Genomic DNA, 13,975 nt, shown 5'->3' with positions numbered 1-13,975 from the left:
TATAAATTTGTTTCATTTTGCCAAATAACAAAAACTGAGTCTATTTGAACTTAAATCTATTTTTTATTGTACTTTTAATGACATTTTTATGATAGCAACTGGATTCTAATAGCATACTGTGCAGAAACGTAAGGAATTTGAATCATTTATGATGCAAAGGAAAGTATTAGAATGGTAGTTTAAAGTAAATAACTTTTCTAAAAAAGTTTATTTAGAACATATCATTCATAATCTACTTTTTTAACCCCCCTTTGATGTTAAAATGATAAATCAATACTCAACCAACGGTATAACACAGATAAATTTTGAATAATGATTAAAAAAGGCACAATATTGTTTTTTCAATCAAAACTTTATGCTAAAGTTTGACTTAGTCTGCTTCATACATAAAGTTTGTATTACTAAGAAATACTTCAAAAAGTAGTGGAATTACAGTATTATTTCTCATATGAGAAATAAAGAAAATTATGTACTAAAGTCTTTATTTGTTTTTGGTCAATTTCATTTTTTAAATATATTTTTATTTTGAAAATCTCAATTTTTGGGGGGTCAAATATTTAATTTATTAAGAAAATGTGAATGATTTGAATTTCCCAGCAACCATATATTCAACAATAAATATTAAATATACATAATGAATCAAATAATCACTATATTTAATAAATCAAATGTGACTTTAATCAATGATCACTGGATTTAATTTCATTATTTTTAATGAGTTTAATAAATCTTTTTTTTCTGGCATCGTCTACAATTTATGCTTGAAATAAACCAGATCAATCAGTCAAAGCAAACAAAATAAAATAAAATAAAAACAAAAAAAAGCAGCAACTAATATTGAATTTTTCATTATTTTTTTGCTACCTTTTTCTCTGTCATCCAGTTGAATTCTTCATATGATAAATTAGATTGGATTTCTTTACTTAGTTCATAACTGAACTTGAATAAAGATGCAAAAAAATGTACCGTCCATTTACTTAGATATAATTAGATCAAAACTCGTCTGGATCAAGATGCAAGTTACTTAATTTTTCTTTTTAATATGAAGATTAGCATCAGGTGTCAAAGTTCTCCACTTTTAACCTTTTTAATATTTCGCAATTAAGAAAAACTGATGGGATTTGAAGACCAAAAAAATATTCACAGTATTCAAATATTCATATTCAGTAAATTGATTGAATAAATAAAAACAAAAACAACACAGAAGAATTCCAGCTAATATTTTTATTAGTTAACATTTCTGGCTCATTACATGACTTCTTTTCACCAATTCCCTCATTTAAAAGAACAGGGCAGTATAATATTCCAAATGAGATGACATTTTCACCATAAATGTTTGTTCTCATCATAAATATCACTGACGTGTGTTGGATCTACAATGGGTCTGTACTGATGGCTATATCCTGGAATTTACAGGCTAAAAATATTCACATCTGTTGTCGTCTTATAGGTAATAAAACAGAAATTTAGAAGGGGAATAAGAATGATAACACTGATTATAATAATGCCTATCTAGACAATCATACCACCACAAAATGAACACACTAAACAAATTTGTATTATAATACATTGCAGTTTGTGACACATTGCAAGCATCTGGTTGAAGTAAAAAAAAAGAAATATTAGAGAATTCCATATTTTCATATGACAGATTTTCCAGCATTACATGGCTTTGGCCCTTTTATAAAAACAAAAGCGAAAAGTCAAACATGTGCAGTGAAGACAATCATTAAATACAAACCGTGTGACTTTACAAAAGAAATGAATACAAAAGAAACGAGCAAAGCGGAACGGTTGCGTTTTTAGCAACAATCGTGTGACAGACATCAGCAAGGCCTCGAGGTTTTTATTTCATTTTTATTTGTTTACAACAAGCAGAATCATCTGAATAAACTGCTTCCTGTAAAAAAGGGGAGCTATTGAAATGCCTTGTTTGTGTACAGAAGGCACTGGCCTTTTTTTTACTCCGACGTCCGTCACACTCATGAATGAGGATCTTCTGCTGGTCTGCTACACTATTTTACACCGATTTTCCATTGTGATCAAAACCTCCTTTAAGCACTCTGATCACGGCTGAACTTAAAGTGGAAGTGCAAAGAAAGTTAGAATAAATATGGAATAAATAGCAATTAGAAAATCCCTAAATTCATAGGAATGATTCCACTTATTCCTTTTTGCCTTTTCAAGCATCTCAGAAAGACTGCTGAGGGTGAGTGAACTAAGTGAGGGCCCAAAGCACAAAAATAAAACATTTAGAATCGACAGCCCTGCAAGGAAACCTGTCCTGAAGGAAAAAAATAAAATAAAATAAGCTCAAATGTCTGAAACCACCAGCTTCCCACTGAGAACTGATAAGTCTGCAAAAAGAAGGAGGGTACGCCTTTGGAAAATGAGCAGCTCTTCCTCGTGAAATGTAAACAACGTCACTGCATGCATTGATGTAAAAAATAAATAATGGAAAAACAATTTCAAAACACACACACCAAAAAAATGCATGATTAAAAGGAATAAAAGCTTTAAAGCACAGCAACGAGTAACGCTCCAGTCGGATCTTTTGGATAAGAGATTGGAAGGAGGTGGGAAAGGAAGCGAAGAAAGGCGGAAGACGATTATTCCCAGACAGTAAAAGAGCCCGTTTAATCTGGAATTAGCATTTCTTTCAATTTACTTATTTATTTTTTAAGATTAGAACAAATAATTCAATGAATTATTACTGATCTGTTTTAGTTAACCTTAATATTAAACCTTGACTTTATAATTTCAGTATTTATATAAACAATTACATTAATTTGATTAACACAAAATATAGATTTTTGTTGTTTTGAAGTTGTTTTTTTTTTAATAAATCTATTTTTGGATACATTTGTAAATTATGATGACAGAAAAAGTGAGATCAGCCTCCTGTTTGTGCGTTATGAAGAGAAAAACGGTGAACAGAAATCCTCTCAGAGTTAAAATATTTCTATTATTGCTGCTTCAAGTTTGCCGTTGATATGTAGATAAAGTCCATGCTACGACTAGGAACAGAAAAAGTCTTTGTGCATCGAAGGGGAAGAACGGGACGGCCGCTGCTGCTTTGTGGAGGATGTGTTTTGCGCTTTCACCGCGGTTTGTTATGCGCCATGAAGAGCAGGACTTTGCGGATGCCGCTGAGACGATCTTTCAGAGAGGTGAGGGCGAGGAAGGGCAGCTGGGCGCGACCCTCCAAAGGCAGAACGGCCAACAGCCACCAGCACCACGAGGGACCGTTTGGGTTTGCCTGCAGAGACACGGAGACGGTGTGAGCTGCTTTTCACAAAAATCAGACAGATTTTTAACATGTTCTGTTGCATTTTTTTGATGATGGAGGACAGATATAAGGAAATTTTAGCTCAAAATTACATTTTTTTTAAATCTAATCATTGTGAATCAAGACCAGACGAAGGAAAGGGGGGGCGGGGTTGCTTTACGGAAACAATTCCTCCCTCAACTCAAAAAGTGAGTTTCTAAAGAGCTCTGCAGAAACTTTGTCCTAAAAAAACTGTATTTTTTTTACTAAAAACATAATTATAATGAAAAAACCACTGGGAATGCTTTGAAAATAGATCAAAGGGTGATCATAGTGGGTCTTTAAATTCCAAATGTTCGTCATAGAACATAACAAAATCTATGAAAAAGCAGGAAAATCATAAACAAATTTTCCAGAATAAACCTTGGTAATAAAGAGGGAAATTCACTGCAAAACTGAAACCAAGTTACATGAACAAATCAATGGGCAAATCAATGGGCGTGGCCATAAGGAAACAGAAACAAACATTAGATGAAGGTTATGTTACCATTAATCATCAAACTTTGAGATTTTTGTGCTTCACAGGGACCATTGGATAATACAGAGGAAACGACACATTTTTGACTTCCGAATTGAAGCCCGTTTAAAAAAAGAAAGTTGATGGAGTCAGAAACAGTTTGCTAATTGTCCAATAGGGGGAGGTTGTGCAAAAGCAAGTTGATATCTCTTAATTCTAAGGCCGAATCTGAATTCTTCCCCGACTCTTTCAATTGAAGGAGCATTTGAAGGGAAAGGCGTGTCCAAAATAGCTGTTTTAATGGTAGAGCAAAGAGATTTTGCGTTATGTATCCCCCCGCCAGTCTTCATGTGGGTGCGCTCTGAAGCACAGAAGTTTATATTTAAATGTCAGTAATATCTTGTTGTTTTAGCATGACCTTTATAAAGTTATAAAACTGATGTTGTTATGCATTTTTGAGCACTAGCAGCTCCGCGCTAACCGAGCTGATAACGAGAGGGAGTGGCATCTGAATTTAAAGACACTATTTTTCCATAACTCTCCATTTGGAGGTCTAAATGTAGAGGTAGGGAGAAGCCATACGGGTAGGAGATGAATTCGGATTCGGTCGAATACTATGTTGTCAAACTTTGATCAACAGAAAAAAAAACAAAAAAAAAAAGAAACAAACACACTCCCAGATTGAACTAATCTCTTAAATTGCTGTGTAAAGTATTTATGTTTGTGAAGGAAGAGAGGGTATACCTGAAGTTCTATGTCTTTTTCCGGCATGGGTCCAAAATGTCCTTCGATTCGTTCCTTCTGCTCCACTTTTAGAGAGTTAACCCAAACCAGGGCCAGGTCATACACAATGTCATTGAGAGACTGGAGTTCTCGCTTTTCTATCCCCTCAACCTGGACACAAACACACACACTTATTTACAGCCATAACATTCTCTGCTGATTTTCTCATCTTTTTCTATCCTTCCTTCTTCATACCTTTACATCCTCCAAGTATTCGATATCAGCTGTGTTGTATCCGTCCCTCTCGCTGTGCTGAACCACTTTAAACCTCCGTCTGCCAATTGTGTCGACCACAGAACGCCCATCGGAGAAAAACTTGACATCTCGAATTTCCAGCAGACATCCGTAGTCAGCAAACCTGCAGTGAGGGAAAAGAGAGGACGGGTCACGCCTGCTGCTCAAATTAAACCCATGAGGTCACTGCTGCCGCCGCGGCGCTCACCCTTTCAGGTCGTCTCCAAGACACATGCCGAAGCAGTTTGTTCCCGTCTCCATACACCTGCGGATCATCAGTCGGTAGCAGGGCTCGAAGATGTGGAGAGGGCATGGAACAGTCGGGAAGGCCATGGTGCACACGAAGATAGGCACATTCTTGTTAAGACTAGAAAGAAACAACAAAAAATTGGTTCACTTTCACACTGCACTTTTGAGAGAGGATCAAACCAACAAGGAGCATCATGGGATTGAAATGCTCAAGCCAGATTTTTTTTTTATTTCTGTCAAGCAATCGTCATTCTAACCAATAAAATAATTTGTAAACAAACTAAATTCTGACACATTTGTTTACATATCCTTGTGTTTTATCAGTAAAGTTCCAATATTTTTACTCTAATAGAATCGTTTCCAGAGATCTTTTAATTATGAGTTTGAAGTTTTTAGCCAAAATCAAAAAGCCTTTGATGTTTTTTTAAGATATAATTTATGCACAACAGCAGTAGCTCATTAGAAATATAATTCTAGTTTGTGGGCGGGACTGTTGACACAGAGCAACCCCGCCCCCTCCCCACTGCTATTTGCGCACTCACCTGCAAACTTATAGCCTCAGGCTAACATTGCCGGTGCAAAAATAACGGAGGAATATTGGATCAATCCAGACGTACAATTTAAGTTTGGATCACAATTCGCTGTTGAACGCTCACCATGTCTCGCACACCTAAGTGTGAGCGGGCCGGGGTGTGTCACTAGTCCGAGCATTTTCAAGCATCCGTTTTTCATCTGCTCCCGATTTGGATTAAAAAATACTCAGTTTTAATTGTAAATTCTGTTCGTAAATACATGATAAAAACACACAAAAAAAAAAATTTTCATTGGAGTGGATCTTTACGGTTGTCTGTCTTTGTAAAGCACTTTGAGCTGTTAAAAATGTGTCCCTAACGTGCTTATTAATAAAGTTTAATTTGATTAGACTCCCTCAAAAAATCCTAATAACTTCCTGTTGCAACTGCTACCAGTCCTGGAGGCCAATTACTGTTTTTGTTTGAGTTTAAAAGCATTTAGAGCAACATGTTTGATGTGAGTTGACTCTGCTCTAAAGCAGCTCAGGTGTTTTTTCTCAAATTAAAAAGCTAAATAAGAGTGAACTTACTTGGAGAGCTCAGCCATCTCCTCCAGGTGGATTTTCTGCCTCTCCATGAACGCAGACGGAAGATACTTGGATATCAAGTTCTCCATTAACACCGTCTTACAGTACTGCCTCTGGACCAAGTACTGCAGAGAGATGGAGATGAAAATAAATGAAAGTTCATGAGAAGGGTGTTCTCCATTTTTGAGGAAGCGGAGGAGTGGAGCAGGTACCTCGCTCAGCTCCTCTTTGCAGAGTGGACACTTTGGGTTGTGGTCAAGACATCTCTCCAGACACCGAAGACAGAACGTGTGACCGCACGGCGTCGTCACCGGCTCGTAAAACAGTCTGGATGGGAAATGCACAAACACACCCCGCTGTTAAAAAGTCATGTGGAAGATTTGTTCACTTGCTCTCTATTATATCTCACCTCATACACAGAGAACATTCCAGATCTGTGGGGTCCACGACATTACCGTCCACTGATAAAAACACAGACCCCTCTGTTGGCTCTAAATAGAGATTGTCAGTCAGTTAACACAAAAACTTTGATTATATTTATTAATAAATTCTTCTCATTAGTTGCATGCTCACCAGGTTTTGATTTCTTCTGATCGTCAGCTTCCTCCTGTCGTTCTTCCGCTTCTTCTGAGCTCCTTCGTTTCCGTTTCAGGAGGCGGCAGCGGTCCGCCCTCCAGGTCTGAGGCTGCCGCAGAACTTCCTCTGAGACTTCAAGCGTCGGGAGGCCACAGGAAAAACTGGATTCTGAAGACGGCACGGCAGGAGTGCCAGTCTGGAGGGAGGAGACGTGAAGGGTTCATGAAGAAGAGGTGTAAAGAAAGAAAGAAAAAAAGAAGCATTCAGAGTTTTGAGCTTTACCTGAAAGGGAGTGCTGATGTTGCTTTTGATGTGCGCTTTGGAAGACAGCATGTTGGAATAGTCGGAGATGTGCTCAGAGACCTGATCCGTGACCGGAGACAGGAAGTTACTGAGGAGCTGGAAAGAGACAAAAAAAATGGGGACGTAAATTACAATTTGTTTTGTTTAAAGACCCACTCCAATCATCTTTTGAGCTATTTTAAAAGCATTCTCAGTGGTCTTTTAATTATGACCATGAGGGCTGGGTATTGCAAATAATTTCCAGAATCGATTCGATTCCAATTTTTTTTTCTTTTTTTGATTCTTTTAATCCTCTCAATTCAATTTTGAATTCAAACGGTTTACACATTTAGACACATTTGTTTAGAAACACATTAAAAATCTATATATGTTTTGAATATATTCATATTAATCTGATACAGTTCACATACTGTAAATTTTATTAGTGAAATAATAATAAGATTGTTAATAGCATACAGTGTTACATGATTTCTCAATCTTAGAAGCTCCAACAATTGTTCTGCCTCTCCTGGAGGGTGTTTCGGTTTGGCCACTAGGTGGCGATCAAGCTGTAGCATTACACCAGAAGAACAAGAAAGTATGAGCAAAAAAACTGTTTTGGTAACTCCCTGGATTGTTAATGTTGTATGAAGATGTGCCGGTTGCACTGTACTTGTGGTGTTTTCTGTTACCAATTGTAAAAAAAAATGCTCAACTGAATGTGAACGTTTAAAAATTGAAAGAAGGTTCAATAAAGTTTATGTAAATAAAAAAAAAAAGATTTACTTAAAAGAGTTTGGACATTTATGCCTGTGAGTATTTAAAGATGTACATTTAGCTAGCAATGTATGCAAGTCAACTGAGCGCTAGCCGCCCTATGGGAAATCCCATTATACGTTAGCATCAAGCTAGCAGACTTTAGCTTTTGAGTTGTGGACGGGACTGTTGGCACAGAGCAATCCCGCCCCCTTTCCCTTCCCTTTGTGGAACGGAGCAGGGAATTATGTATTTTCTAAATCACAAATAAGCTCTTTTTAACAAAAACATTTTTTCTCTGATCCTGATTCACAACAATTTGAATTTAAAAGTTCTCAGAAATGCAACTTTAACCTTAATTTTCTTCCATCATCAGAAAATTGGCACAAGAAAATGTTAAAAACTCAATTTTCATAGTCATGTTTACCTTAAGAGCTTCAGTTTTGGCCAGTTTGCAGTCCGGCTCGATGGACAAACTGACCAGGTATTCTCTCAGGGCCTCGTCCGTCCTTCCCAGAGACACCAAGGCCTGAGCCTTACGAATGTGACCCTGGAGTTAAGACCAAAAAATGAACCTCTAACTGCTGATAAACCTGATAAATGAGAGCTTGCATGTGAGACGTTTGACTCATCTTACCCTGGACCAGAGAGGCATCAGCTGGCACGCCGTCTCAGCGTCTCTCAGGGCTTTTTCAAAGTTTTTTAGACTCGAATGGATCTGCGAGCGATTGCTGAAGAGGATGTGGTCTGTGGGAGCTGAAGAGAGGGAACAGCAAAACATACTTTGATCCATCAGTCTGTAAAAACAATGTTTATTTTAAGATAATAAATGATGAAACAAGAATATGATATGAAGTCTTTCTGAGTGAAAGAAAACATGACCATAAAAACACATTTACAGTTTTCTAAAAAAAAATGTTTCTAATAATATTAATCCATATGTAAAAAATGAAAAACACATCAATTTATGTTTTGTAAAGATGATTAATATCTGAGCTTATAACAGCTGAGATAATGAACATTGTCTCTGCATTACAAAATCTGTTGTGCAAAATTCTTGTCTTATAAAACCACGAGCAACTATCAAGGTCACCCACATTTTTGGTTTCATAACAGTACAGACGAATGCAAATGTCTTAGCTACGGAGGAGCACATTGCTCTGCTTCTGCTTCATCCCAAACTGAGGAGAGGGTCCTCCTAACAAGGAGAAGGAGGGATCGCTGAGGTTTTGTGGCGTTACACGAGAATCTGCTCAAACGACTGCAGCTAATTATAAATGTGAGGCGGTGCTGATGAGCCTCCTGCTCGACGGCAGCATGCCTGAACACAAACCCCAGCCCGTTCCTCACCCAGACCCTAATCTGAAACAAGAGACCAGGGCGGGGGCACCTTTCTGAGAAACATAAACAAATATGCTTTAGATAAACAGAAAAGAATGAGTGTAGCTAGTTATTACAGCTGCTTTCAAAGCAGAAAACAGCAGTTAAGGAAGTTGGCTAGCAAGCGTGTTGTTTTCTAAAACTACAGGCAGTGATTTTGAAAGGTACTGAAGGTTCCTGCCCTAAATACCCCCACCTCAAAAGTATATTTCTGTGTCTCTTTGGCCTCAGATAGCAGAGGGGGCATCCCAGTTCCTGCTTTACGAAACGCTTCTTTGAAGGGGTCAACTTAAAACGAGCAGCTCCATAAAGGGGCCGAGCTCCTGCAGCACGGCGCTGGAAAAGCAGGTCAGGCCAGGAATTCCAGCACAAACTGTCTCTTCCTCCTGCACTGAAGGACTCGAACTCACTGTCCTCATCACACTTTAACTTTACATTCAACACAGGAAGTACATTTACTGCCCTCTTTCTGTACAGAAGTTATTTCCTTTTATGAATGTTTCCTAGTATTTATTTTACAACAAAACATTTTTTTTACATTTATGTTACTTTCCACTATTTAATACATTTTTTACTTGAGTTTTTGGATTTTTATAGTTGTTTTTTCTTCAGTTAAATGCTTTTTTAGGTAACACTACTCTTGCTTGATAACATTTTTGTCTATTCAGCACTCCTCTTGTTAACTTCAATGGTCAACTCTGGAGAAATCAGCTCCAATTTATGGTCAGATAAGTCTTTTAGGCCAAAGTATCACACAAGGGACAGAAGTTTGTTTTTTTCACTATTGCAGTTTAGTCTAAAACACTGATCAATCAAAATAGTTTAGACATGAAAATAACTTTTATAACAAGTTAACTTTTTCTTTTAGTGCATAATATATACATTGATTTAAGTAAGTAAGGAATATTATGGAAAAAAACAGTCTTATTTCTTGTTCTGAAACTATTTTTTAACCATTTTAAAATAATTTAACTATTTATTGCAGAGAATTGTGCCAAAAAAATAATTATTGGTATCTTTTCATGTTGTCTTCAGCAGGTTTTTTCCTATAGTGATCTTTAGAATAAAGTGTTTTGCAAATTTTGGAAAAAAGCCTTCAATAATAAAAGTGTTGCTTTTATTTTCTTTTTTATTTACATGATTGTACAGCACTGTTATTATCCATTTGCTGTTTTTAAAACTATTTTTGTAATAATTTATACTTTTTCCCATTAAATTTTGTTATGTTATTGTGTTGAAACACTTTAAATGTGTCAAGATGAGTAAAAATATTTTTTGATAAATGCTTGATTGATTGGTTTGCTTAAAGTTATTTCAAAAATGCAAACTTTTTGTTTGTCAAATATAATTTAATTATAAGACAGGAAGCTAATTTATTTAATCCCACTTCTTTTGTGTTTTTCTTAACTTTTATATATGTGTCATTCTTCAACTAGTCACATTTTGTTAGGAAAAATCTTAAAAAAACAAAAAATTTCATAAATATGTTTATATGCTTCAATTTCAAACATTTTTTGATATTAAATTATATAAGAATTGTATAATTTTTGCCTTTTTTGGTTTAACAACTAGAAGAAATAATCATTTGTATCACAATGCAATATAATTTTTTTCTTTCATGCTACAATCATTAGTTTTCATTTACCAGTAATTGCAATTTTGCCCCCACCGGTAGAGGCGCCACTGATCCGGTCCGCCTCTGCGGCCGTCCGGCCCCTGGCGCCGGCCTAATGAACGCCGGTAACACCCGTGACCCACATTCGCGCTGTGTAGTTTTGCCGTTACACAATGCAGGAGGGTTACGTGCTTACGCAATGTTTGGTCTCGTAGCCCAGCCTACATAACTGCGTTATCCAACACATGGAGACTGGGAGGCTCGGATGCCTGGAAAGAGGCCGCTGCTGCCTCCACCCCCCCCGGGCGGGCTGCGGTTCATGCCCCACTTACGGGGCTGGATGTGTGTCACAGCCGAAACTTCTAATTTTAGTTCAAAACAACCATGTTTATCACCATATTAGTTTGTTAACTTTAGTTTTAAATAAAAAAAAACTTTATTTATAAAGTTTGTGGCTTTACCGATAAGTACGGCTTGGTTGTACTTGTCCAGCGCCGCTTCCATCTTCCTCTCGGCGTACAGCCCGTTCCCCTCCCGCCTCAGCCGGCCAGCCCGCTGCAGCTCCGGGAACCACTTGCCGAGCAGGTTGCTGAGCACCACGTTGACCCGGTAGCTCTGGACGTCCGCCACCCTGGAGCTGGCCCTGCACTCCTTACACACGACCGGCCGCTCCTTCTCCTTCTTCTCCCGCTCCAGACATTTCCTACAGAAGCAGTGCCCGCACGGCAGCGTGACGGGCTCGAACAGGAAGCTCAGACACATCCCGCAGGAGATGATCCCGCGTCCGGGGGACTCGCCTCCTGCCCGCGCCGCCTCCCCGACAGTCCGGCGGTCTTGTGTCCGGATGTTGCGGGTGAGGTAGTCCACCAGGTTGGCCAGGTGAACCGGTCGGAGTTTCTCGATCTCCGAGGCTTGCCGGTAGACATCGAACGCGTCCGAGACTTTACCCCCGAAAGCGAGCGCGTCCGCCCGCTTCACCATCAGCTCCAGCCTGGTCCCCGGTTCTCCCAGACACGCCAGCTGACACTCGTAGATTTCCGCCGCCAGGTCGAAGTTTTTCGCCCGGAAAGCTTGAGCTGCGAGGTGCAGCATGCTCTCCCGCTCTGAGCCCATTTGCAGCGTCACTGGACCAAGTCTGGTCTCCAGTCCGGGTCCAGCATGACTGACCCGAACCGCTCCGCCTGTCAAGTACACAGAGCTCCGATGGGTTTCTCAATGGACAGAGACTAGAGAAAAAAAATGTTATGTAAAATTGGGTCATGTGACCTCAGACGAGCGCTCTGATTGGCTGAAAGTTTGAAAAAAAAAACTGTTACAAAACAATCCCGCATGTAATAGTGTCAGTGACGGGCCAGGGGCAGGACTCCGGAGCCCGACTGACCTGCATGCGGGATTCCGATAAACACTGACGGGTCAGAGAGGAGCTGCAGGCGGGCTTGCAGCGCCGCAGGTCACCTGCCAGTGGGCCAAATTATATAAATGAGTTTCCTAAGAAATATGTCAGGTATGTAATATGAATTATTTAACCACATGCATCCACTGTGTCCTGTGACCTACAAAAATAAAAAAGTGATTTATCCAGTTATTGTAACATTTAAATATAACCTAAAACAAGCTTTTATTAATAAACTGCTGCATGAACACATTATTTATTATTGTAGATCATTTTCACTCATTTTCTTGTAAAAATATATATCATTTATTTATTTGTTTGTTTTTTCTGATGCCACTCTATACTGATATATGAATCTTATGGTTTAGCGGGGGAAAGTGTTTAAAACAAGTGTGCAAAACATTAAAAAATAATCAAAACTGACTCATTTTGTGTCTACATCTCAATTCCCATAACGCACATGTGTCAAAGTCAAGGTCCGGGGGCGGATCTGGCCCACCAGCTAAATATATTTGGCCCTCCAGATCATTTTATTTTATTTTGTTGTTATTAATGGCATGGTGTTATCTTGTGCTTTTTTCTAACTTGTATAATTTTGACAAAATATGTTTTTATGGAGAGTAAAATATTGAAGTTTAAGTTGATTTATTCTGAAATAATATTCCTGCCTGTTTTATTCATATTAATGTTAAAAAGTTACATTTTTAAAGTTTTAAAAATTCAGTTCATGGTTATGTTAAAAGATTATGTTTTAAAAATGTAGTTTTAGTGTGTTCAATAAATGCTTATCCTGTTCAGCCCGTGACGTAAGATGTGTTTTGGATTTTGGCCCCCAGTGAGATTGAGTTTGACACTCCTGCCATAAAGCAATATACTAAAAAACTTGGTCAAGGTTAAAACAATTGTTGCTTATTAATACAATTACCTTACAATTAATTAAAACACTTTTTTTGAACTCAAAATAATGTGGTCTGTGGTCCACTTGGTTTGCGGTATATCCTACACAATTTTATGTTAAGGAAAATAGGGGTTATAACTACAAAAATCAATAAATTATAGGGAATAAAAGAGGAATAATGTTCCTGAACCACACAACACTTTAAAATATATTTTTTTACATGGTACATGGTTTATTTCAGGCATAGATTGTGGACAAAACACAGATTTTTCAAACTGCGAGAAAATAAAAACTTATGTCACATTTGATTCAATAAAATAGTAATTATTAGCTAAGGTCAAGTAGAGTTTGATTGATTGCTTGAATAGGAGTGAGAAAAAGCAGATATAATCCCAACCCTACTTACATATAAATAAACACAAGTTAAAGTTATTAAACAAATATAATACACATATAAAGAAAGCAATAAAAAATCACTTTAAAATGGCAAAAATGTTGCACAGTAAATCTAAATAAAATAAGAAACATCTAATTTAAATTTGAGTGAGTGGAATTGAAAGAATAAAGAATAGCTCCATTAAAAATGTGTGGGGAAGAGGGGCGGGATTGAACAGTATAATCTCAATAATCATCATTAAAAGTTAATTGGGAATGCTTTTACAACACATCAAAACCTGATTAAAGTGGGACTTTAAGAACATTTAAGAACAGTTTTTCTGCTCCTAATCGTAAAAGTGTTATGAAGTATGACCTTTATTCATTTTATCGCCAAAAGATCCCTGTGAGAAACATAAATGATCATTCTCGTGAAACTATTTTGTCTGAGTAAACACAAACTATCAACACAGCTCATTTGTTGAAGGTAGGAAACGAGACGACCGTAAAGATGTGAGTGTCTGCTGAGACAGAATTAACAATGCGGTGC

The 13,975-nt window shown here is 37.6% G+C and overlaps 1 protein-coding gene across 1 annotated transcript; it reads right to left on the bottom strand.

Moving 5' to 3' along the window:
* Nucleotides 1–1,209: 1,209 nt before the first annotated feature.
* LOC112153616 (LON peptidase N-terminal domain and RING finger protein 3) lies at nucleotides 1,210–12,128 on the bottom strand. Its single transcript, XM_024283970.2, has 12 exons — nucleotides 11,221–12,128; nucleotides 8,402–8,520; nucleotides 8,192–8,314; nucleotides 7,009–7,125; nucleotides 6,724–6,922; nucleotides 6,560–6,641; nucleotides 6,363–6,477; nucleotides 6,154–6,275; nucleotides 5,011–5,169; nucleotides 4,764–4,926; nucleotides 4,530–4,679; nucleotides 1,210–3,259 (listed from the first exon to the last, which is right to left on the bottom strand). Exons 1-12 carry the CDS (start codon nucleotides 11,870–11,872, stop codon nucleotides 3,101–3,103), a joined length of 2,160 nt encoding a protein of 719 aa, XP_024139738.1. The 5' UTR covers nucleotides 11,873–12,128; the 3' UTR covers nucleotides 1,210–3,100.
* Between the last annotated feature and the right edge of the window lie 1,847 nt (nucleotides 12,129–13,975).

Source organism: Oryzias melastigma, linkage group LG10 (genome assembly GCF_002922805.2).
Source record: "Oryzias melastigma strain HK-1 linkage group LG10, ASM292280v2, whole genome shotgun sequence".
Taxonomy (NCBI): domain Eukaryota; kingdom Metazoa; phylum Chordata; class Actinopteri; order Beloniformes; family Adrianichthyidae; genus Oryzias; species Oryzias melastigma.
Note: the sequence above shows the minus strand (reverse complement) of the source record. Positions and strands in the feature narration are given on the sequence as shown.

What these genes read in the sequence shown, in the direction of transcription:
- LOC112153616 (XM_024283970.2), bottom strand. Translation starts at nt 11,872, where the DNA reads ATGGGCTCAGAGCGGGAGAGCATGCTGCACCTCGCAGCTCAAGCTTTC. An exon ending in GAATGTTCTCTGTGTATGAG is followed by an intron (nt 6,478 to 6,559) that starts GTGAGATATAAT and finishes TTTCCCATCCAG; the next exon opens with ACTGTTTTACGAGCCGGTGA. An exon ending in GAGATGGCTGAGCTCTCCAA is followed by an intron (nt 5,170 to 6,153) that starts GTAAGTTCACTC and finishes GTTTCTTTCTAG; the next exon opens with TCTTAACAAGAATGTGCCTA.